The 25,588-nt window shown below is 40.8% G+C and overlaps 1 protein-coding gene across 1 annotated transcript in view; it reads left to right on the top strand.

Annotated features, from left to right (window-relative positions):
• Positions 1-25,588, top strand: part of LOC136877934 (arylsulfatase B) — a 289,271-nt gene that overhangs the window by 254,887 nt on the left and 8,796 nt on the right. The window contains exons 8-9 of the mRNA XM_068228776.1: positions 19,389-19,524; positions 23,239-23,394. Coding sequence (XP_068084877.1) covers positions 19,389-19,524; positions 23,239-23,394 — 292 coding nt within the window. The remainder of the gene's footprint in view (positions 1-19,388; positions 19,525-23,238; positions 23,395-25,588) is intronic.

Genomic DNA, 25,588 nt, shown 5'->3' with positions numbered 1-25,588 from the left:
AAGAATTTTGTTCCCGCGGGCAAACTTGCCCCCAGATTTCATGGGCCGTGTACCGTCTTGGATTTTTTAACGCCGGTGACATTGTTAGTGAGCAACCCAGCCACCGAGAGAATATTTAGGTTTCACCTGTTTCAGGTGAAAGCGGTGTAAATTAATTGTTCAGTGGATCTTTAAAATCTTGTAAGAACCCCAAAAGGTTAGATTTTTCTCTAAATCCTAGGCCTTCTGCCCCTTATAGTTTTACATTTTCTTTTTATCTGCTCTGTAAAAATTTTGTGAAACCTTCGCGGAGGTTACTCTGCTGTCCTCTCCATAAGGCCATTACCAAGCTCCCGTCTCCTGCTAAACCACACCAGTGGCATTAAAATAAAAGTAATGAAATAAAAGTTTCCACGCCGCTGGCGTGTACCCTAAAAACATTAATGTCCAACACAATTCTGCCGCCGAGATCTTACTGTTTCAGTGCCCCCGCAGCCGTGCGGCGCCGTACCGCCACTGAGGTGGGGTACGGGCCCACTCCACTCCAGTGAGGACAGAGGACAACCTGTGTACAGCGCGCCGGAGCCCACCTCCCGGCCAAGGCTGATGTGCGGCGCACCACCCGCAAGCTACTTGTGGACTCTAAATAAACTTTGCATCTGCGGCGTGCAGCACGACTACCCCTCTCATAGTGCGGGAGAGCGGTATCTCAGGGTACTTGAGGGGTCCGTGCGGCCTCCTCTGGATACAGGCAGCGGTGGCAGGTCTTGCCGTCAAAAGTAATCGGCAACTAATGTACTCCTTCTGCTGCATTGACTCTCTATTCGGCAATTAAATACTCCTTCAAATCAACATTTGGTGGACTTAGGAAATTTGTTTCTTTCAAGAATTAAAGTTTTTGTCTGAATTCAACTACTACAAACATAGAGACCGTTCATCAAAATCTACTACTAATGGTTTACAACTGCACTTAATCTCGTCGCACCCACCTATATCAAACAATTTCTGAGACCTCCAACTACTGAAAAGTTATATTTTTCTCTTCTAAATTCTTCCATTCATCAGCAAAAAAACTGAGACTTTGTTTTAAACCAAAATTTTGTTTTCTTCGGTGTCACCCCTTGGAAAGACTTTTGGGGGTGGGGGGGAGGTCTGTACCGGGCGGTACACCTCCACGCCGCTAGTTCAAATATTGCGCCAGTTGAAACTCCTCTACAGGAGAAAGACTGAACTTTAACAAGCTGTATTAACTCAACGGTTTCTCGGAAGATGTCACCTCTGTAAATTTGGTAATTTTGAAGTGTTCTGAACTGTGTCTATTTCGATTTGTGTTTGTTTGATCCGTATCAAGAAGTTGGGACATTCTCTAACAGATGTCTCTACCAAAAACTATGATAACGCACTCTGGTATTAAGGAATGTAATCTTCTGAAGAAACATTGCATTCCTAAGTTTTGTTTTTACTAAATTTTGTTCTGTGGTTTGTGGGTTGGCAATATAAATCCTTTCTTTCCGCCTGTTTTGAATTCAGCCAATCCCGAATTTTCTAAATTAATTTTCCTCCAATCCTAGGTTTCTTGTTCATGTTGTGTGTAACTTTTGATGTTAGCCAATAAAGGAAAGGGGTGTGGCGCTTTTATTTCATGAAAGGTCTCGAAGCTTCCTTGTGGGTATAAAACAGCTGAGGATCATGGCTCATCGCCACTCCATCGACATCTTTCTTAGTGTGTGAATATGTATCAGGGGGCGGGAAGCGCCTCTTTCTTCGGGCAGGACTTCATCAACAAGGTAATGGCCGTTTAATAACTTTATTTCTTGCTAGCTCAGCAGTTTAACCCCAGGGGCAGGTTCGAAACTTTTCTCATGTAACCTACCTTTAAAATGTAAAAGACATTTGGTAAAAATTCCGTCTCTTTAACTACAAATTGGGATAGAGAGTGCCTTCCCTCTCGAGCTCCCACTCATATGGTTTTGAGGTGACTACGTTTTCATTACCGATTTTCTTCTTTTCTTAATGTAATAAAGTTTTCTTATACGAGTCACCCCCTTAGTATGGGATTAGCCCTTGTGTAAGCGGCCTAGTGCCAAGTAGGTTTTAAAAAGTGTATTAGGAGTGCAAGCTACGCCTCCAGTCAATTTGGTATTTTGGGCCATGTAATTAACCTGTTCCTTTTTCTGAGTAAGCCCAGTAGATTGGGTACATGATACCCCTGTGTAAATTTGTAAGTTGTGCCTGCAGGCAAGTGATTGTAAAAGTCGAGGATGCCTTAAATAGGCGTGAGTAACTGAGAGCCGGTTCGCTCGTTTCGAATTAGGTTTTGAGTGCCTCTAGAAGGCCGGAATGTGTTTGGTGAGAGCAAGTGCTCTTTGATTTCAGGGGAATTCTGCCCCAGGTAGTCTGGTTGCAGATTGGTAAATTGGAGCTTGGAGCTCATTAATTATTCACCCGGGGCTTGAACCCCAGCAAATGTAATTTCTTAACTTGTTTTCCTGCTACTTGGCACCTGTTACTCTGTTGTTGTTATTTGTTCATTTTGAAAAGAAAATATAACCTTTGTTAAAGTTTTAAATTAACTTTAATTTTGTAGTTGAGACCTATTCCAGCCCGCACCTTCTTTCACCTCTGCTGTTCCACGGTTTTCTCGGAACAATAATAATAATAATAATAATAAATACATGTAGGATTCAATAATATCGTTGTGATGAGCAGTTTATGACTGAGTAACCAGAGTAACGGCCTTCAGCTGTGTGTCGAGCCGATTAGCCCAAACAGTAAAAGCGATATTTCAACGTGTTCACGTACGAAGCCTCAAGACGGTAGATTTACTGACACGTAAAACAACTGCCGCGAAATTACGCCACCTTGGCTTCTCCGAAAACTTTAAAGGTAGTTATTGGGACATAAAATCAATAATAGTATTATTTAGCTAATGGGGTTCTGTTTCAGATCTTCAAATTATGCACGCAGCACAGCACACTGCCAACCAGTGCAGAAACACGTAATTATTCAATATATCATTTTACACAGGGTTCGTGTCATGAAGGGCATTCGGTCGTAAAACCGGGCAAAGGTCTCACAAACATAACAACGTTGGGGTCGGATCAGAGTAGGGAATGGACATATATCCCGTGTTTAGGGAGCTATGAAAATTAAAAGTTTGCCTAGATCTCGCAAGCTAATATCTGGATCGGAAGTAAAATGAATAGAAAATATCATAGTGTTACCAAAAAACGTAAATTAAAAGAACAACATTTCAAAGAAATTGAAAAGTTGCCGAAAATATCAATATTTTTGACAGGAAGTCTACAAGTGCATTGACGATTGAAGAGACTGTTACTGGTGAATTGGAATCTTCTACAGGTAAGCGAATAGTGTAATATCTAAGTCTGTTGTTTTAAGAGAGATTCGGCAGCCGGCACTTCCTACCCTTACCGCTAGATAGGGCTTCGTTCATTCCATTCCTGCCCCAGTCGAATGACTGGAAACAAACTGAGCATTTTCATTTTCTATTTCATTTTCAACAGTGCATGCAACGACTACCTTCAACACTTCAAGTGTGACTACAACTGACGTTCAGTGTGCCGAGCTGTCCAATCGTAGCTAAACCATAGCCTATTGCCCATCCTCGTCCATTTAAAATCTTGATGTTGCTTGTAATGAACATGTAACAGCAATCTGTACTCGTTGGTTCTGTAACGGAATATAGCGAATTTCATAGCATGTTTGGTTTATTCTTCTGCACTCGGTTAGTCAGCGGCGCATGCGCAGGATGAAAAGCATTGAGAAAAAATTATTAAGTATATAAGTACAGAATCAGTCTCTCTATTTCCTCCAAGTGGTGTTCATACCTAATCGTACCACTCACTAACCCAGGTCCAGTTCCTCTCACCCGGCAAGCAGTAATCCTGGCTATGGAACCCATTATACAAGAACATATAGCCATCATTGAAGAAACACACAATAATCACCTGATCATCACTCCCAACCGTAACCGCTCAATATCCATCATTCTCAACAAACTAAACTCAGTGGACATTCCCCATCCAATCCTCATCAACCCGGTTACCAACTCTAAGAACCACGTACCCACTTCTACTGTCGATACTCAAATGATCCTCACTCACTCCAGAGAAAAAGAAATCCAGACTGTCCCACCCAAACTCCGGAGCAAAGAAGTTCAAACCATCTCTACTCTGTTTCCGCCGTTATCCTCTTCCACTCAAGACTCTACCCCCTCCACCTCGTCTGAACCAACACTTGACATGCCTACATCTAGTACCTCTAACCACCCAGATCTGATCAAGAACAAACCCAAATCCAAAAACCCAAAAGGTAAACTCAAACCTGCTCCTAAGACCTCACAGCTTCGAACCCACGTACCGCCAAATCCATCTCTAGTAATCCAATGTTACAACTGTCTTAAATTGAACCATACTGCCGCTACTTGCAAAGATGCTGCACGATGTAATAGATGTGGAGGTCCACACCGCCTCGCCGACTGCAAGGTCCCCAGAGAACAGCCAAAGTATGTTAACTGTAACGCTAGCCACGCTGCCTCGTTCTCCGGGTGTCCTTACATCAAGAATGCAATCAAAACCCACTACAAACACTTCAAGCACACCAAATCCCATAAACCACCGCCCCCGCGCCTAAATTGTAACATTCCCCCACCCCCTGGCCCTAGCCTGCCCTTCAGCCCGCTACAGAACTTAAATCTAGACCCCTCCCTCCTCCTGCAATTAATATTACAACTAATTGCTCTCCAAGCAACCCCTGCAACTCCTACCATGCCTGCCAAGTAACTAATCATAAACTAAATCCACCATGAAACCATACCAAGTATTCTCCCGGCCAAGCCCTCTCAGTCCCTCCTTCCAAACCCTCCCTTTCCAAGGAAGTTCTTCATTCCGCTATGTCGCCCCAGTTAAGCACAGTTAAGCAACACTGGTCATGGTCAGCACTTGGATGGGTGACCACTCACCCTCCTTTTGCTCTACCTACCAACCCATTAAGACTTCACGATCTCAAAATTTACAAACCCCACTACGGGAAATTATGACTACCTGGGGCTTCGGGTCGAAGGGCTAAAATGGCACAAAGGATCCGGGCTCCCGCGCGTGGTCTGTTTTAAAATATGCAGTATGCTTGACATTTTTGGAACATTTACGTACGTACTTTGTTACGCATATAAACCAAACGAAACCCCGTGGCACTACAGCCCTTGAAGGTCCTTGGCCTACCAAGCGACCGCTGCTCAGCCCGCAGGCCTGCAGATTACGAGGTGTCGTGTGGTCAGCACGATGAATCATCTCGGCCGTTATTCTTGGCATTCGACACCGGGGCCGCTATCTCACCGTCAGATAGCTCCTCAATTCTAATCACGTAGGCTGAGTGCTGGACCTCGAACCAGCCCTCAGGTCATGGTAAAAATCCCTGACCTGGCCGGGAATCGAACCCGGAGCCTCCGGGTAAGAGGCAGGCACGCTACCCCTACACCACGGGGCCGGCTTGTTAAGCATATGTTTTTCTTAATTACCCAGATAAATTCTTGTTTCACCCGGAGACTGGAGATGAGATAATAAAACCCGTAGACTCAAGATCAAACCCGGGGAGGTGGCAGTCCTAGTTGTGTATCGATCTTCTCCAGATCCTCGAATAGAGATAATCCTTGCGTGTACGCGATACTAGAGATTACCTCAGCGCGATGATCCCAGTTAAACCGGTAGTTTGGACACCAAAACACGAGGGTTTGGGCATAAGTCATGGCAACTGACATGTGCGCCATGCTAGCACACAATGATCATAAGTTCTGGAAAGCATAACACTCATAGTACGATCGGAAACAACGTGAACCGGATATATATCAGCTTTAGAGGGTTTGTCTTACTGATAAATAATTTGAAAAAGAGAATTCGATACCTAGCGCCGTTGTCATGTTATCAGCTGCTGAAGTTAGCCCATCAGATCACTCCGCGGGCGAATTTAAATGTGCTTTGCAAGGCGGTTTTGCCAAATCTGCACGTGGCTTAATACTGGCTTGAGAGCCATGCCAAGAAAACAAAAAGGTCAACCACAAGCACACCGTGGGTTTCAGCCAGTGTCACCGTAGCGTCCTGTCAGCTCGGAGATTCGTATTCAAATCCCTACCCTGGCGAAGTTGGTTTCTCCATTGATGCTCTCAAACCGGTCTTCCGTTTCCCGTTTTCACACCAGGCAAATGCTGGGGCTGTACCTTAAGGCCACGTAAAAAAATATGAGATTGCAAAATTCACACATGGTGAGGCGACTGGTCCGGCGTCTGCCGCATCGTTGGCAACATGTTGTGGATAATCTAGCAGACTTTTCTGAGCGTTTATCGTAGAGGTTACTGTACTCTCCGAGAATTAACATTATGTAACGCAGGGATTTTAATGCCTAACACTTTCTTCGCTTTATATCCTACACCTGGTAAACGTATTCGGAATTATCAGTATATTCCACAGCTCCTCACGCTCCCCATTCTCATCTCTGTATTTCCATTTGTCTGGAAGGTCCCGCATTTGTGCTATTTGTGGCCATGACTTATGCTCCAAACCTCGGATGTTGTAGATCGTGATCGTAACGGAGAGTGAGGTTAATTAAGCACTGTTTACGTAGCTATTCTTCTCCCCTCTTAACAGAACATACTGTGACCGTTCGTGGACGCCGTGGTTTGTAGATAACCATGAACTATCAAATTATTTGCCGACTAGTATTCAGAAGGTTCGCATGATACTCCACTCAGGGCATGGCCCTTCGAAGAGTATTCGGTCACATTCAGATAACGACGACTGAGCTATAGATACTGCCAATCATAAAATGTAAATTCTACACTAAGGCAAAGTTTTCAAATAAATCGCAACAGAAATTGGAAGGATCACATTTTAATTAAAAAATAAAAAATCAATTGATTGAATATGAACAACTGAAATGAACAACGTAAAATAAATCATATGCATTCATTAACATTAAATAAGGACCGAGTCCATCTTGCATTGTCCATCATAAACCGGAAATAATTATTTAACACAAATTCACAGAAATGTAGAATCTTATGGATATACCAAAGTCTATCGGGTCATATTATGTCATTCACTCGCCGTCGCAAATGTTAATTGTACCTGTCTACTCCGCCTTGCCTTTCATAGTTATCATTGTTCCTATCTGACTAACTAAATATCGGTTAACTTGAACCCCCCCAACAGATTTCAGCATTTATAAATGATCACACATGGCAACACAATACACATAAATGAGTAAAATGCACGTCGTTTCCACCCATCGAGCTGCTGGGCTGCACCTGAAATGAATCTCTATCTACTGGCATGAAAATATAAGTTGGTGCCGTCTGGACTGCGTCGAGGTCTGCCTTCACCGTCAGCTGAAATGCTACTACAGCATGAATCTACTATAAGCATCTACTACATGTACATCGATCGCAATAGGTGACTCTGATCTTAAACATAACTATCACTGAATTGCATTTTAAGACCCTAATCGTGCGCATATTCCAACATTTCATTACTTGCAACTACGAATCTTAATTTATTAATTCATGTACTTGATGACTCTCTTCAATACCAATGCCTAACGCTGGACTAGCTTGTCAATCATCTCACAAAATATGCGGCGGAAATTCTATTAACAACACCATTAACAACTTAACACGTCTCGAAACTCAATATAATTCGACACGCAAACCATAAAAATCAACCTAAATTATCTCGTGTCCGCCACGCTTTATGACGACCCTACGCTCGTCATCTCATTGTATACCGCACAAAATCATCACATCCTAACTGCACAAGCAATATTAAGGAAGAGTCTTATTAACATTATACATGAACATTACCTAATACACCTTAATGAACTTCCATATCACATCATGGAATTATACCAAGATCACGCACCAATATTTCACACACACTGTCACACTGCAACTTACCTGTAGTAAATGATATTATTTTTGTTTCACAGCGATAAATAATACGGACACAACGCAGTAAAACGTCTCATCCACGGTAATTGACGGCATACAATATTTACCCACGTATGATCAATCGCAACCCGACAAATACAACCGAAAATCTGTTAGATCGTTCAAGTTAACACCCCCTTGTCACCTACGTGACATTGACAAAAGGACTAACGCTACTAAAGCATTCTAGGAAAGCAAAAGATAGACAAGTACAATAACTTATCTGGCTTCTTCATGGTAATTCCGCAGCGGTTTAATCATCATTTTTGTAATTCCGTCCATTCCGGCAGAGGCCTGAGTCCGCCAGGGCACTATATTGGTTTAGCACTTCATGTTGTTCATTTACATTCCCTGGTCAGATAGTGATTTAACATCTCCGGCCGCCACCTGAAACTTGTACAATATAATTAGGAATACAATTTCACACTAATTGTATCTTCACTATTCCAGTTTGATACTGGCCTGAGGAAACATATAATTCGAGGTTTGCAAATGATTTTGGCTATTATATAACTTATATCTGGGCTTATTCTTTATGTTTATCAATTACAGAACCAGATCTTTCAGCTTGCTTCAATTATCTTCCTTCATACAGTAATCAGTAAGTAAAACACGAACTCCTTCCATTATTATTTACAATAATAATAAGTTGCTTTCCATAAGCAGAGAAATCCTATGCTAGCTATACATGTGTTTTTGACATTTGAGGAACTGAATAACAACTCTAACCTTCATCATAGAAGTTGCTAAAGGAAAACACACACTATTGTTCTTCTTCTTACTATGAAGCACGTCAGCACGGGCCCATTAGATGATTTGCCATATGAAGTTTCATGCTAATCCATGGCCCCCTTTACAACTTCAAACTAGATATCATGTCTAGCCACATTCTTCTCAGCTGATGCTGACATTGTACTGAGCTCTTGCTTGTAGATAAAGCTGATCTTGACGTAATTCGACATATACCACGGGGTCTTGAGTTCGATCCACCGGCTCTCATCCATTATGTCTATTCTACACTTACGAGTTGTATCGGTTCTTTTATAAATATGCGCGTAAGCCGCACATTGACACGTTACACCTTTTTCCAAGTCATTGATATACATTTCATTTCACTTATGACTTTCAATGACCGGCCGACATATTGCTACAGGTCATTGAAAGGTCATATTCCCCCTCTACTTGGAGAAGAAATTTCGAACATGGGGAGAAATTTCTTATTATATCAGTCTTTGACTGGCTAAATCCTTCCTTTCTTAAAATATCAATACTTCCAGGCCTCATTTCCGAACAACTCGTGCTTATCACTCAGATCAAAACCCGTGTATTTATTTGCTACGTCTCATCATTCATCTTCAGAAGTATGCATTGGTATCAGCTTTATGAACATCTACTTCCTCGCTCGTGAGATCGTTTCCACTCAAGGTATCGTCTGTTATATCATCCTCAAAAACGAGATTGGCTTCTTCATCATCATCAGTAACAGGGAAATAATATTGTCTTAAATTTGCTGAATTGAATATTGACATATTTCTAGAATTCAAGCTCTGAATCTTATAAGCATTATTGCCCAGATCCTCTATAACCTTAAACGGACCAATATACAATGGGGCGAACTTTGAAAAGAACCTTGCTTTAGGGTCAGAAGAAACAGGTTTCTTAATCAACACATAAGTCCCAACTTCTAGCGGTTTCCGGAAGTTTCTGTATCTCATTTTCTTCGTTCTCTTATCCGCCTGTTTCACCATGCATAGCCGCGCTCGTCGAACATTTTCTCCAGCCTGGGGTAATTCATCCATGGGTCTCTTAATAATCTCATTCCAAGGACGTTGAGGATAACGGTTCAGATGCAAAACGCTGGGGATATTATCAATCGATTCATGCCAAGTGTCATTAATACATTCCGCGATTGTTGGTAGAAACGTCGCCCATGCCCAATGACGTTCCGGACAGAAAATTCGGCAGTACTTTGCAATCTCGCGCATAATCCTCTCGGCGGCATTCGATTCCGGATGCCTGATTGAGCTAAATCTGTGCTGTATATTCAATCTTTCAATGGCTTCGGAAAACTCCTTTGAAGTAAATTGGGTTCCGTGATCAGTAATTATGCACCTTGGTTTTCCCATTTCGGGTATAATCTGCCTTTCTAAAGCCCTGATGATAGTCTTCGAATTAGCCTTCCTAATTGGTTGCAACGATACGAACTTTGACATCAGATCTAAAGTTACCAAAATGAACCGATTTCCTCGCATACTAACAGGTAACATTCCATACAAATCCATTGCGAAGATTTCCCGGGGACTTTCAGGTATTATGGGAATTGGCTGTTGGTAGAGCAAGGTCGAACTATGTTTCACGCGTTGACAAATGTCGCATGTTTTAATGATCTTTCTAACCGATCTTCTCAAACCAACCCACGTGAACGTCTCACTAATTGTTGCTGTTAATTTATCGACTCCTCCATGGACAATCATGCGGTGGATATACCATATTAACTTGCATCTTAATTTCCGTGGAACGACCACTCTTAACTTCTTCTTTTCTTTATCTATAAATTTATACAGCAAGTTATCAGCATAAACATACTCATCCATTGGTGTATTTGCTCCCTGATTGTCTGGCGTGTTGTCGACCCTTTGACACTGTTCGATCAATAATCTTAAACATCTGTCATCCATCTGCAGTTCAGATAGGTGTTTCAATTCTTGCAGGCACTCTTCGTCCTCAGTTGTCATCTCTATCGCGTTCACTTCTCGTGCGTCTTCCGGAGGATTTCTACTCAAACTGTCAGCTAAAATGTTTGATTTCCCCGGACAATACTCCATTTGCATATCAAACTGTTGAGCGTATAATGCCCATCTAGAGACCCTTTCGCTGGATAACGACGATTTCAACACAAATGTTAAAGCCTTATGGTCAGTTCTAACAACTATAGGGTACCCATAAATGATCTTTTTCCAGGTCTGTAAAGCATAAATGATTGCCAACATCTCCAACTCTGTCGTTGTGTACTTCGTTTCGTGGGAGCGCAGCTTCCGACTCACAAATGCCAAGTATGTTTTTGCACCATTCTCGCCTTCATCCTCCTGGAATAAAGCTGCTCCTACACCAACAAGCGATGCATCCGACTGGATGATAAATTTTAAATTGAAATTAGGATACCCAAGTTTGATGCTGTTAATCATCAATTCTTTCGTTTTAATAAACGCGTCATTGTGTCGTTCGCCCCAGTGCCACCGATTATTGATCTTTAACAAGTCCTGAAGCGGTGCTACGATATCTGTATACCCTGGGCAATGATTGGCGAAGAAATTTGTCATTCCTAGGAACTGCCTGACATGTTTGATCCTTCTTGGCATAGGAAAGTCACGGATGGTTTGAATTTTCACTGGATTCGGTTTTACACCAGTCCCATCGATCACGTGTCCTACGAATAGGATCTCCGGCTGACAAAATTTTGATTTATTCCTGTTGATTTTGAAGCCTGCCTTATTCAGGTTAACCAATAACCGTTCTAACTTCCAGACATGCTCCTTAAAGGTTGCGGTTGCAAGAACGATGTCATCTACATACATAGTAATAAATTCTTTAATTGCAGGGTCCAAATTCCTGTCTAGAGCTCTGATCAAAGCGGCCCCTGAATTCCGGACACCGAATGGAAGCCTTTCGAACACATAAGCCTGATTGTCGAATAAGAAACCGGTAAACAATTTTGATTTCGCCTCCAGAACAATGTGGTAATACGAAGATGTCAGGTCTAATATTGTAAAATACCTCATTCCTTTAAATTTCTTGATAATTTCCTTAATCAACGGAGCCTTATCATATTCAGGGACTACCCTCAGGTTCAATTGTCGCGCGTCCAAGCACAAACGTATCGATCCGTTGCTTTTTCTTACCACCACTAATGGGCTACAATAAGGAGAGTGTGTCTTAGAGATGATTCCGTTTTCAACCATTTCCTGGATGACCTTCCTTGCTTCCGGCATGTATTTATCAGGTACTGGATATGGTTTCATCTTAAAAGGTTCCCAATTGTTCACCAGAATCTTGTATTCGAAATTCTTAATTACTCCAGGTTGCTTCTTGAAAGCCCTATCGTACTTCCTCAACAGATCAACAATCATTTTCTTCTGTTCAGCTGTGCCTCCAATTCCATCATCTAAGGTCGATTCTTGCAGATCCTCCGGGTCGTACTTCTCCATAATTTCATCTGCTATCCGCATGGCTTCCTCTACCGAGACGTTCATAGTTTTGTGCAGTTCACCTACACTCTTATTCTCGATTCTAGCAGAAACATGTACTTGTTCTCCATCGTTAGATCTGATACGGATTTCTTCTCTATTTAAATCAATAATAATATTATTTTCCCTAATGAAATCTGATCCAATTATGACATTATGTTGAATCCTATCCATTACCAAAAATGGATGTTCGAATGTAACTTTGCCAATCTCAACTGGAAGGAACGTCTGCATCTTACAATTGGCAACCTTATCTAGAATAATCCCTCTTATCTTTATGTTGGCTACTGGCATTATGGGGACTCGTGCTCTGCGTTGGAGTTCTGTTAATAATACCTTTGAAATAATACTAATACTGGCGCCTGTATCCAACAACGAGTAAATTTTAATACTTAATATTGTGACCCATATGACCGGAAGTCCTCTTTTAATTTCAGATTCGCCCAATTGGCGGTCTTCCAACAACTCTTCGGGTTCAAATTCCCAAGATTCTATGTTTCCAATCACCCCTTTACGTTGCTCATTCAGTTGCTGTTTGAAATCTATCTTATTCTCCTTAAATTCTAATTTGGCGTTTTTTTTTCACACCATTCCTCTCGTGGGAGTTATCATCAAATGAGGTTGCATTAGGATTGAGCATCCGGTCTGCAGCATCCTTTCTTTGTTGCCGCTGATACTCGAGACTCGACGCACCAATGCAATCTGCGTTCATCTCTTGACTCCTTATCGCTTCTTCCCAACGTTTAGTCTCTTGTTGGCGTTTTAATTCTTCTACATATTTCTTCTTTTCTTGGTCAACGTCTCCTTCTCGATTTTCACTTCTATATCCTATCCTTCCTTGACTTCTATTCCTCCGGTACGGCCATCTATCTCGTTGGTAACCCCAACGTGTTCCTCTTCTAAACCGTGGATATCTTCCATTACCATTCTGACATGATGTCCATCTCCGGTCGCGTTGGTTGTCTTCTGAATTATCATGTCTCTCCTGCTTCTCTCTCCTCATGCAGTAGCATTGATTATTCCCCCGACATTCATTTTCCTGTTCCACTGTTGTTGCGACGTTTACCACTGGATCTACATGCCTTATTATTCTATTTCCGACTTGCGTGTTTGTGCTGTCAAGCTGCCTCAAAATTGCCTCTGCTTGCACCGCGGACTGTACGTTCGCTGTTGTCATCAACCGTTGAACATCAGATGGAAATTGTTTAATTATGGCTCGCACCATTTCGAGTTCCGTTGGGGGTGAGTCAAGCTCTTTCAAACGGTGAAACTGCATGGTAAAATAGTCCGAGAAACAACTCGGTCCGCTGAGAGAATATTTTTTTGAATACAGCTCCAATCTGACATTTTGTTGAACATCAATTCCCCAAAAACGTTCTAAGAACGCGCTCTTAAATCCGGCGTAGTCTTCAAAAATGTACCTGAACGCTTTGTACCATATCAGTGGTGCTCCGTCCAAATGTCGTTCCACTGCCTTTAATTGCCTCTCCGGCATTATTTTTGCCTCGCGGAAATACTCTTCGATTTCTCGAATGAACCCTCGAGGAGTCATCCCCGACTTTATATTTCCGGTGAACTTGTTTGGTCTATCTTCGTTTGTGCGTATTACATTTATTATTTGGGTTCCGTTCGCCGTATGCGCAACACTATTCTCACTACTGTCAGTGTTATATACCGGTATTTCAAACTGATAGTCTAGCTCAGTTTTCCTTTCATTATCGACCGATGACTGTTTCTCCAAAGTCGTCAACACAAGTTTCTTGGTTGTTTCAGAATCAATCCTCATATTCTGGATGTTCTTCTGTACATTTTCCAACTCGTCACTTAATTTCTTTATCTGCTGATCCGTTTGGGTCCTGTTTCTATCTGTCTCATCAATAATGGACTGAAATTTACTATTAATGTGTTCTTTCGCCGTATCCATCTCCTCATGAACTCCTCTATTGATTTCTTCAATATTTTCAGTCACTTTCCTAAACTTATCGTCCCAACTAGTATCCGATTCGATAATTTTCCCTTGCATAATAATTACTTCTTCTTTTAATTCATTAATATCACGGTCAACTTGTGTTTGAATATCGTTCACGTTGACCTTCAATTCAGCTTGAAGTTCGGTGAACCTCTCGTTAATCTCTTTTCTATTCTCATTTATTGCTACTGTCACCTCACTTCTCAAGCTTTTCATGTCCTCCTGTATGTCCGCCTGTATTTCGGCTATTCGCGACCCTAGTGCTGATATTTCTTCCTGCATCACCCTTGAGTTCTGCATGACTAATTCTGAAACAACACGCTGATTCTCTTTAATCTCTCTACTGGTCTCCTCCTGCCTTTCTCGTATTTCTCTTCGCATCTCATTTGCCACTGCTTCCTGTGACTCTCTAACCTCCTTTCGCATTTCAATAGCTGCAATTTCCTGTGACTCTCTCATTTCTTTTCGCATTTCGCTCGCCGACATTTCCTGCGATTCTCTAATTTCTTTTAATGCGACTCCCTGCGACTCTCTAATTTCTTTCCGCATTTCATTAACGGTCGTTTCCTGGGATTCCTGCACTTTCGTCAATCTACCCGCTAACTCTTCTAGCAGTAACTTTACTTTCGCTAATGACGCCATTACTAATAACACTGATATTCAAGCAGTAAATGTCTTTATCCTACGTTCCTCAAATATCACCTAACCTATCACTATTGCTTTAGCAGCCACAAAATTCACTGATTAAGCCCTGACGAACCCAAGCTCATACCGAAATGACCGAATAATTACCATACTCACATGAATGAACGAATAATCTGACCCTGATTAATTTATCCTTCCAACTTCCCATTGCCAAACTAAGTCTTTACCATCATCGCTCCGTTGCCTACTATACGCATCATCATCGAGCGGACAAAATACATCATTATTTTCGTTCAATGCCTCGCGATTGACAATCAAAATATAATATATTAACCTGCTCACTCGTCAATACTCAGCCCAACGGTGGGCGACCAAAAACACTAATTCACTATGTGACCGTTCGTGGACGCCGTGGTTTGTAGATAACCATGAACTATCAAATTATTTGCCGACTAGTATTCAGAAGGTTCGCATGATACTCCACTCAGGGCATGGCCCTTCGAAGAGTATTCGGTCACATTCAGATAACGACGACTGAGCTATAGATACTGCCAATCATAAAATGTAAATTCTACACTAAGGCAAAGTTTTCAAATAAATCGCAACAGAAATTGGAAGGATCACATTTTAATTAAAAAATAAAAAATCAATTGATTGAATATGAACAACTGAAATGAACAACGTAAAATAAATCATATGCATTCATTAACATTAAATAAGGACCGAGTCCATCTTGCATTGTCCATCATAAACCGGAAATAATTATTTAACACAAATTCACAGAAATGTAGAATCTTATGGATATACCAAAGTCTATCGGGTCATATTATGTCATTCACTCGCCGTCGCAAATGTTAATTGTACCTGTCTACTCCGCCTTGCCTTTCATAGTTATCATTGTTCCTATCTGACTAACTAAATATCGGTTAACTTGAACCCCCCCAACAGATTTCAGCATTTATAAATGATCACACATGGCAACACAATACACATAAATGAGTAAAATGCACGTCGTTTCCACCCATCGAGCTGCTGGGCTGCACCTGAAATGAATCTCTATCTACTGGCATGAAAATATAAGTTGGTGCCGTCTGGACTGCGTCGAGGTCTGCCTTCACCGTCAGCTGAAATGCTACTACAGCATGAATCTACTATAAGCATCTACTACATGTACATCGATCGCAATAGGTGACTCTGATCTTAAACATAACTATCACTGAATTGCATTTTAAGACCCTAATCGTGCGCATATTCCAACATTTCATTACTTGCAACTACGAATCTTAATTTATTAATTCATGTACTTGATGACTCTCTTCAATACCAATGCCTAACGCTGGACTAGCTTGTCAATCATCTCACAAAATATGCGGCGGAAATTCTATTAACAACACCATTAACAACTTAACACGTCTCGAAACTCAATATAATTCGACACGCAAACCATAAAAATCAACCTAAATTATCTCGTGTCCGCCACGCTTTATGACGACCCTACGCTCGTCATCTCATTGTATACCGCACAAAATCATCACATCCTAACTGCACAAGCAATATTAAGGAAGAGTCTTATTAACATTATACATGAACATTACCTAATACACCTTAATGAACTTCCATATCACATCATGGAATTATACCAAGATCACGCACCAATATTTCACACACACTGTCACACTGCAACTTACCTGTAGTAAATGATATTATTTTTGTTTCACAGCGATAAATAATACGGACACAACGCAGTAAAACGTCTCATCCACGGTAATTGACGGCATACAATATTTACCCACGTATGATCAATCGCAACCCGACAAATACAACCGAAAATCTGTTAGATCGTTCAAGTTAACACCCCCTTGTCACCTACGTGACATTGACAAAAGGACTAACGCTACTAAAGCATTCTAGGAAAGCAAAAGATAGACAAGTACAATAACTTATCTGGCTTCTTCATGGTAATTCCGCAGCGGTTTAATCATCATTTTTGTAATTCCGTCCATTCCGGCAGAGGCCTGAGTCCGCCAGGGCACTATATTGGTTTAGCACTTCATGTTGTTCATTTACATTCCCTGGTCAGATAGTGATTTAACATCTCCGGCCGCCACCTGAAACTTGTACAATATAATTAGGAATACAATTTCACACTAATTGTATCTTCACTATTCCAGTTTGATACTGGCCTGAGGAAACATATAATTCGAGGTTTGCAAATGATTTTGGCTATTATATAACTTATATCTGGGCTTATTCTTTATGTTTATCAATTACAGAACCAGATCTTTCAGCTTGCTTCAATTATCTTCCTTCATACAGTAATCAGTAAGTAAAACACGAACTCCTTCCATTATTATTTACAATAATAATAAGTTGCTTTCCATAAGCAGAGAAATCCTATGCTAGCTATACATGTGTTTTTGACATTTGAGGAACTGAATAACAACTCTAACCTTCATCATAGAAGTTGCTAAAGGAAAACACACACTATTGTTCTTCTTCTTACTATGAAGCACGTCAGCACGGGCCCATTAGATGATTTGCCATATGAAGTTTCATGCTAATCCATGGCCCCCTTTACAACTTCAAACTAGATATCATGTCTAGCCACATTCTTCTCAGCTGATGCTGACATTGTACTGAGCTCTTGCTTGTAGATAAAGCTGATCTTGACGTAATTCGACATATACCACGGGGTCTTGAGTTCGATCCACCGGCTCTCATCCATTATGTCTATTCTACACTTACGAGTTGTATCGGTTCTTTTATAAATATGCGCGTAAGCCGCACATTGACACGTTACACCTTTTTCCAAGTCATTGATATACATTTCATTTCACTTATGACTTTCAATGACCGGCCGACATATTGCTACAGGTCATTGAAAGGTCATAATACACATACAGAAATGAACACGCACGCAAACACGCACACATGGACATGGAGTAAAAGAACACGATGTTAAGCAGGATCCCCTACACGTAGCAAGGGGACGTGTTACTCAATATTTAAGATGTTTCGTTTGATACGGAAAACTTCAACTCAGAAACCAATCATGTAACCTTGTACAGAAATGTTTTCGGTTTGAGTTTATTGAACAAGAATGACTGCAACGACTACCTTCAACACTTCAAGTGTGACTACAACTGACGTTCAGTGTGCCGAGCTGTCCAATTGTAGCTAAACCATAGCCTATTGCCAATCCTCGTCCATTTAAAATCTTGATGTTGCCTGTAATGAACACATAACAGCAGTTCTATACTCGTTGCTTTTGTAACGGAACATAGAGTCGGCTCCTTGGCTGAATTTTCAGCGTATTGACCTTCGGTTGAGAGGGCTCTAGGTTCGATTTTCGACCGGATCGGTGATTCCTCTGGTTCATACATTTTCTGATACTGCGGGTACGTAACAGACTGGTTCATCATAGTATTCCAGCTAATCGATCCCTACTCTGAGGGGCTGGTTTGAATGAGCCGTGTGCATACTTAAGGCAGAGGCTCACTTAGTAGTAGTAGTAGTAGTAGTAGTAGTAGTAGTAGTAGTAGTAGTATGATCTGGTCTAGAATTACAATTTAGACCTATTCCAAATTATAGCACCACAATTCACTAAATAACTCAAAATTCAACCTGAAAAGGGTCCTTTCTTATGAAAAGCTTCTTCCTCTTCACTTTTATTAAATTCTACATTCATTTTATTCCAAATTAGCAGGGAAGAGGGGGTTTCTCCTCTGGCTTGGAGGAAAAATTTACCTCCAAGTCAGATAGATTTTTCTGCTGCCTATGTAGTGAACTGGGATTTTGCGACTCATCGGGTACTCCTAGGAAACAGATTAATAAAAGGGAGTCTCCACTATTAGACACCCCCACCCGGCCGAAATAAGACGAAGAGTGTTCACGGATCACGGCTGTCTGCGGCTTGGTCATTCCAGCTCTGGAACTTTGGACTGTTAGATCGGCAGCGTAGAACTGTTCGTTAAAAGTGAGAAATTGTGTGGTTTTTCATTTGATCGAGAATTTCATATGAAAGCATTGCTTTTAATCGTGCCATTCCTACTGATTTCACTGTATTGACCTATGTTCATTTCAGTTGGGAAAACTACTAAAACGGCCTTTCTGAGGAAATAAAAAAGGCAGGTGGAGGGTGAGTGTCTGCCATTATAATGAAAACTCCCCAACCTGATTGTGACTGATGGTAGGCAAGAGAGCCTACCATTACAATGAAAATTCCCTAACGCAGTCTTCATATGAGAAAAGACGTTTAGGGACTTCCCCGTCGCGTTTCTAGGGTAACGTTAAGTGCTATGCAATTTAATACACTCAACCTAGAATTTTGTGTACAATGTAGAATTCCGTAGCGAAACATGGGTACATCAGCTAGTGTGTTAATATAGTATATTACATGTGTTGTATTTGTTTTTTAGTTTTCCGGATTTTCCAAATTTTCGATCATCCGGATCAGTTCCGGTCCCACTTAATCCGGATAAAGGAGGTTCTTGTGTAGTTTGTGTTGTACTCGGAATATGTCTAGCAATTAGCTTCCTCCATTTCTCTTCCACAGATGAAGGGGTCACCGTGGGAAGGAGCGATACGGACGGTTGCCTGTATTTGGAGCAATAAACTCACACATCCGAGAACGGTGTCCCATCAGCTTGTCCACATCACAGACTGGATGCCCACGCTGTACTCGGCTGCAGGCAAGTAATCACTTATCTTTAATCACATTTTACTTATTGTTAGGCGAAGGTGAAAGGACTGGCAACTCCTTCGGATGTTGCTGTGACAATATTACGAATCTTGTCATGAGACTTTATTCTTAAATTTTCTGCATGCCAGTAAAACGATACGTACCTCAACTGGAATGAAAGATGTTGATGTTTCTTAACGATTTATGGAGGAATTAACCATAATTGCAGAGAGAACCAGACATTTTATGAAATAATATCTTGAGAATGTCCTTTTGAGCCGGCGCACAATAACTTGGTATGGTACTATAAGCTGAAGGTACTGTCATAAATCCCCTCCAGTTGTTTTCAAACTTTTACGAAGATTAAACTACCAATTCGTGATTGCTAAAATTTGTAATAACTTGAAATACAATATTTTAAATATGAAGTTCTAAGAAAATAACCTAACAAGATTAGTTCGTTCTGACTTCTGTAGTAGCACTTGGCTCAGGACTGATAACCAAATATTCGTGAACGTACCAGAATTCATATATTCTTGTAGCATATTAACCCAATCAAAGCAGTATTGGTAAATAAATGAAATGTCGTATGGCTTTTAGTGCCGGGATATCCCAGGACGGGTTCGGCTCGCCAGGTGCAGGTCTTTTTATTTGACTCCCGTAGGCGACCTGCGCGTCGTGATGAGGATGAAATGATGATGAAGACAACATATACACCCAGCCCCCGTGCCATTGGAATTAACCAATTTAGGTTAAAATCCCCGACCCGGCCGGGAATCGAGGGCCAATACACTGACCGTTCAGCCAACGAGTCGGACGCAGTATTGGTGAAAAGGTATCATGTATTCTAGTACATGTAACCAATGGCATATTTTACCACTGTCCATCTGATTCGAAAAAGAACTAAATCTACAGTCAACAAGAAAATTGTAAATACATCCCCATGGACAAGTAGCTAGCATTTTAGTTTTCTGCCATCTTAGCTGGTGTTTTATGGCTTTGGCACCGAAACTTATAATCCATGTAAGGGAATTTTAACGGATTACACTCAGCCTCTTCAGGATGACTAAAAATAGACCCTCAAACTGTTCCTTTCTAGAGGTGATGGGATCTTTCCTATTTAAGAAACAGTGCTTTATGTTGGTAATAGAAAGCCTCTGCCCCATTCAGTGCCAAATCCTTATGTGTTCCCAAAAATTCCCGTGTGTAGATTGGGAGACTATCTTTAAACTTGGTTCGTGTTCGGCGAATGAAAATGAAAACCTACAACCTGTTTTCCAGTCGTAGACCGGGTCAGGGATGTAATGAATGAAACATATATAGGCTGTTATTACAATGGGGTCGCCACTCCCAAGGTGATTTATTAATGAATGATAAATGCTATGAAATGATAATGGAGAGTGTTTCTGGAATGAAAGATGACAGGGAAAACCGGAGTACCCAGAGAAAAACCTGTCCCGCCTCCGCTTTGTCCAGCACAAATCTCACATGGAGTCACCGGGATTTGAACCACGGTATCCAGCGGTGAGAGGCCGACGCGCTGCCGTCTGAGCCACGGAGGCTCCCGTGTTCGGCGAATACAAGTTGCAAAGTATAACAAAGTCAAGCTGTAACAATTTGATAACCTGTAAACCTTAGTCTGCATTTATAATTAGAATCAAATTAAGTCAAGATAGCTAAAAGATCAAGTTAATGTAATAGACCGGAATCCTTAACCAATGTTCCGAATTAATTACATATTTTTGTTTAATTATATGCCCAGTAGTTTGATAGAAATTAAGTTGAAAACGAATAATTCATTCCTTTCTAAGTAGTGGGAGATGTTTATTTTTGTGTAGTATAATCTTTTCGTTGGGGTGATATTAGGCTATGAAATTAAACATATCATCCGGAGCAGTTTTCTTAACAGTGCATTATGTCTTCTGGTACGGGCTCTCATTCTCGTCCTTGGCTCTGGTGGTATGAAAATGAACGAGGCATGAGGGATGCCAATTCCTTGTCAGACCTTTCCTGTTATGAATGGTCCACCGAACCGTTTCTAATTTCAAAACAAATAGCTAGTCTAATTATTTTATTTATCGTATGGATTTTAATACCGGGAGTGTCCAAGGACGTGCTCGGCTCGCCTGGTGCAGCCCTTGTAAGGTAGACCCTCCGGTGAAGGTGGGCAACATCTGCCATGTATGGGAACTAAGTGTTATTGTAGTGAGGGGTAGTGTTGTGTGTGGTGTGTGAGTTGCAGGAATGTTGCGAACAATACAAATCCCATTCCCCGAGCCAGAGGAAATAACCATTTAAGATTTAAATCCCTGAATCGATCGGGAATCGAACTCGGCACCCTGTGAATAGAAGGCGACTACGATGACAATTCAGCTAAGGAGCCGGACAGCCATTCTAATAAGACTGCTTGATTGTTCTGGATTCAAAGTACTCCAGTCCTTGTCTAACAAATGTCCGCGTATACAACATTTACTAGGACAAAAGAACCGAATGTGAATTTCACATTTGGTGTATCATAGAATGAGTTAATGCACCTACCCAGAAAGAGAATTCGGTCTAGAGTCTTAACGCCTCTTTTCATTTTAGCTCCTTCGTCTAAAATAATAAAAGATTTGTCGAATCGTTAAAAATATCATGCATTTGGGGTTCTAATATTATCATAAACACCCTTCTCTACTTGAGACTCTCTTAATGGTGTTATGTAATCAGACTTAACTTTTAACGCAAAGGTGACAGAAAATTCTAAAAAGTAATATAAACAGTTTTGTTAAATTTAAGAGATATTCAGTTAATGTAGGTGAGTTTCGCATTTCAGAATTTTTGTGTCATCTAGAACTATATCATTTTCAATTACTTTGCAGAGAGATTGCATGAAATAACAATTCACTCATATAACTGAAATGTAGTTCCATTGCTTCTATCTAACGAGGGTGATTATATTTATTTAAGTCATCCGCTAAAGTAATTGATGTGAAATTTTACCAAGTTGTTATTTTGGTTAAGGCACTCTGGAAATGTAATCTCCAAATAAAACTCTTTTGAAATTTTATTTTATTTTCTGAACTGATTATAACGCCTTCATCTATATTTGAAGAGATAACATCAAACTTATTTAATAATAATAATAATAATAATAATAATAATAATAATAATAATAATAATAATAATAATAATAATGTACCCGTGATATTGTCGGAATCTTGGGAAAAGAACATCAACAAAAACCAGACTGCGAAACTTTTCGCTGTATATAGCTCAAAACATTGCATTTCTTATCTAAATTTGATTATCAATGTAAGTCAAAACGTTTATGAAACACACTGTTAGCTTTGTTTGGAATGGTTTTCTGCTGCATTATATTTTAACTGAAAAAGAAAGTGTAGTTATTAAACATGCTGACAATCACGATATCTCTAGTCCTTAAGCAAAGCAGTAGGTAAGGTAAGTGTTATTCTGACCGAAGGCAGGTCCGAACCTCCGCAGAGGTGTTCCTGAGCCCGAGTTTACGTGCGGTAGGGTGGCCAGTTCCTTTCCGCTCCTCCATTCCCTTCCCCCCCCCCCAACCAACAGCGCGTGGCAACCCATCCAACTCCTGACCACGCCCACTGTTGCTTAACTTCGGAGATCTCACGGGATCCGGTGTTTCAACACGGCTACGGCCGTTGGCAAAGCGGTAGCGGTACCAAATAATCTAAATTCTCTACAGCTGACTTTCTCGTTCCAGGGGGTGATGTGTCCAAACTTGGCCAGCTGGACGGCGTGGACCAATGGAAGTCCTTCTCACAGAAAGCGACACCACCACGCTCGGAACTTCTCATCAATATCGATGACGTCAGTGGATACGCAGCTCTCAGAGTTGACCATTTGAAGTACATCAATGGTATGATATCAGTTTTATTTCTTCTCTCGTTTCTTTTTACAACATTTTTTCTTTCAACAGGAATATTTCAGAAGCAAAAGAGATGATACTATCGTCATTTGGTTTTCATAGTGAAATACTTTATATTTTTGCTTTGGGTAACGAGATTTGGATAGAGTTTTAAAGAGCAGGGAGGGTTTATGTTTACCTCTCAATACTAATGGGTAAAATGTAGGAAAAATGAATCACTAGTAGAAGGTATGCATACATGAAATAATGTATCATGTAATGATTAAAATCATTCAACTGTTATTTTGTTATTCTAAATGTTGTATTATGGGCTAAAAATCACTCTTAAATATAATATGTCCTTATGTGCATGTACCTACAGCATCTGTTCCCGTTATCAGTCTATTGGTACACGTAAGCGATTGATTACTTTGGTCAGTTGGATAGCACGGTTGACTATGAACTTACTATTCTTCTTCTTCTTTCTCTTCTTTTCTAGCCTATTTCAATCCACTGCTGGATATAGGCCTCTTCCATGTGCTTCCATCGTCTTCGGTCTTGAGCCACTTGGAACCAGCGTGTTCCAGCCAACAGCTTTATGTCGTCGAGCCATCTCTTCAGGGGTCTTCCAATGCCTCTCTTGTGTCCCCATGGTCTCCAGTGAACAATCCTAGAGGTCCACCTGTTGTAGTCTTGTCGAGCTACGTGTCCTACCCATTGCCATTTTAGTTTTGCTACTATCTCTAGGATGTCTGTTACATTAGTTCTTCTCCTGATGTCCTCTGAACGGATCTTATCCCTAAGGCTGATCCCTAGCATCTGTCGCTCCATGGCTCGTTGTGTTCGCTGAAGCTTGCGAGCACTTTCCTTCGTCAGAGTCATCGTTTCCAGACCGTAAGTTGTAACTGGCAGCACGCACGTATTATAAACCTTGGTCTTCAGGTTAATTGGAACATCCTTGTTAGTGAGGATGAATCTTAGTTTTCGGAATGCAGTCCAACTCATACCTATTCTGCGAGGAATTTCTGCACGTTGGTTGTCTTTTCCAAGTTTTATCTTGTGTCCAAGATAGATGTACTCATCGACAGCTTCTATATATTGGTTTCCCGTTTTAAGTGGTCGACTCTCTGGGCTTAGTATTTTCGTTTTATTAATGTTCATTTCCAAACCAATCTTAGCAGAAGCAGTTTTTAATTCTTGGATCATGCTTTCTAGCTCATCTAGATTTTCACTTATGAGCACAATGTCATCGGCAAAACGCAGGTGGTTCAAATATACCCCGTTGATTTTTATTCCTTTATTATCCCAATGAAGGGTTTTGAATACATCTTCCAAGGCAAGGGTAAACAGCTTTGGAGAGATTGTGTCACCTTGTCGAACTCCTTTGCCAACTGGGATTTTATTGGTGATGAGGTCTTCGTCCACTCTGACTACCATTGTTGCTTGATCATAAATGTTTTCCAGAAGCTTTATATACCTTGAGTTTATCATGGCATTTTGAAGTGCCTTCATGATTGCCCAGATCTCCACTGAGTCAAAAGCTTTTTTATAATCAATGAAGGCCAGATGAATCTTGATGTTGTACTCAGTGGTTTTCTCCAGAAGAAGACGAATAGTCTGGATGTGTTCAACAGTTGAGAAGCCTTTACGAAATCCCGCTTGCTCGGCAGGTTGATAAAAATCCAGTTCTCTTGTGAGGCGGTTGGTTACAATTTTAGTCAGGAGCTTATAAAGGTGTGATAACAAACTCACAGGACGATAGTTCTCTAAATTTTCCTTATCACCTTTCTTGAAGAGAAGTATCACTTCAGCATTTTTCCAATTTTCTGGTATTCTTCCAGAGTTAATACACTTGTTCGTGAGTATTCTCACGGCTTCTAGCAGATCTCTTCCACCTAATTTCAGCATTTCATTCGTTATTTTATCCTCCCCAGGGGATTTTTTATTCCTTAGTTGTTTAAGAGCACTTTCAATCTCAGCAGTGGTTACTTCCGGTGTTACTTCATGTGTATAATTCTGGGCTAGTTGTTCATCACTGGATGGTTTATTAATGGTTGATGTATACAGCTTGTAGTAGAAATCTCTAATAACTTCAGTAATCTTTTGCCTATCTGTGACTATTTCTCCATTTTGGTTCTTACTATTACTTACTACTAATAAGAAGAAGAGGTCGCGGGGAGATTTTGGTAATAACCTGGAAAGGCTA

The sequence above is a fragment of the Anabrus simplex genome, chromosome 1 (genome assembly GCF_040414725.1).
Source record: "Anabrus simplex isolate iqAnaSimp1 chromosome 1, ASM4041472v1, whole genome shotgun sequence".
NCBI classification, from domain to species: Eukaryota; Metazoa; Arthropoda; class Insecta; order Orthoptera; family Tettigoniidae; genus Anabrus; species Anabrus simplex.
The sequence above is the reverse complement of the archived record's forward strand: the minus strand, read 5'-3'. Positions and strand labels throughout refer to the sequence as shown.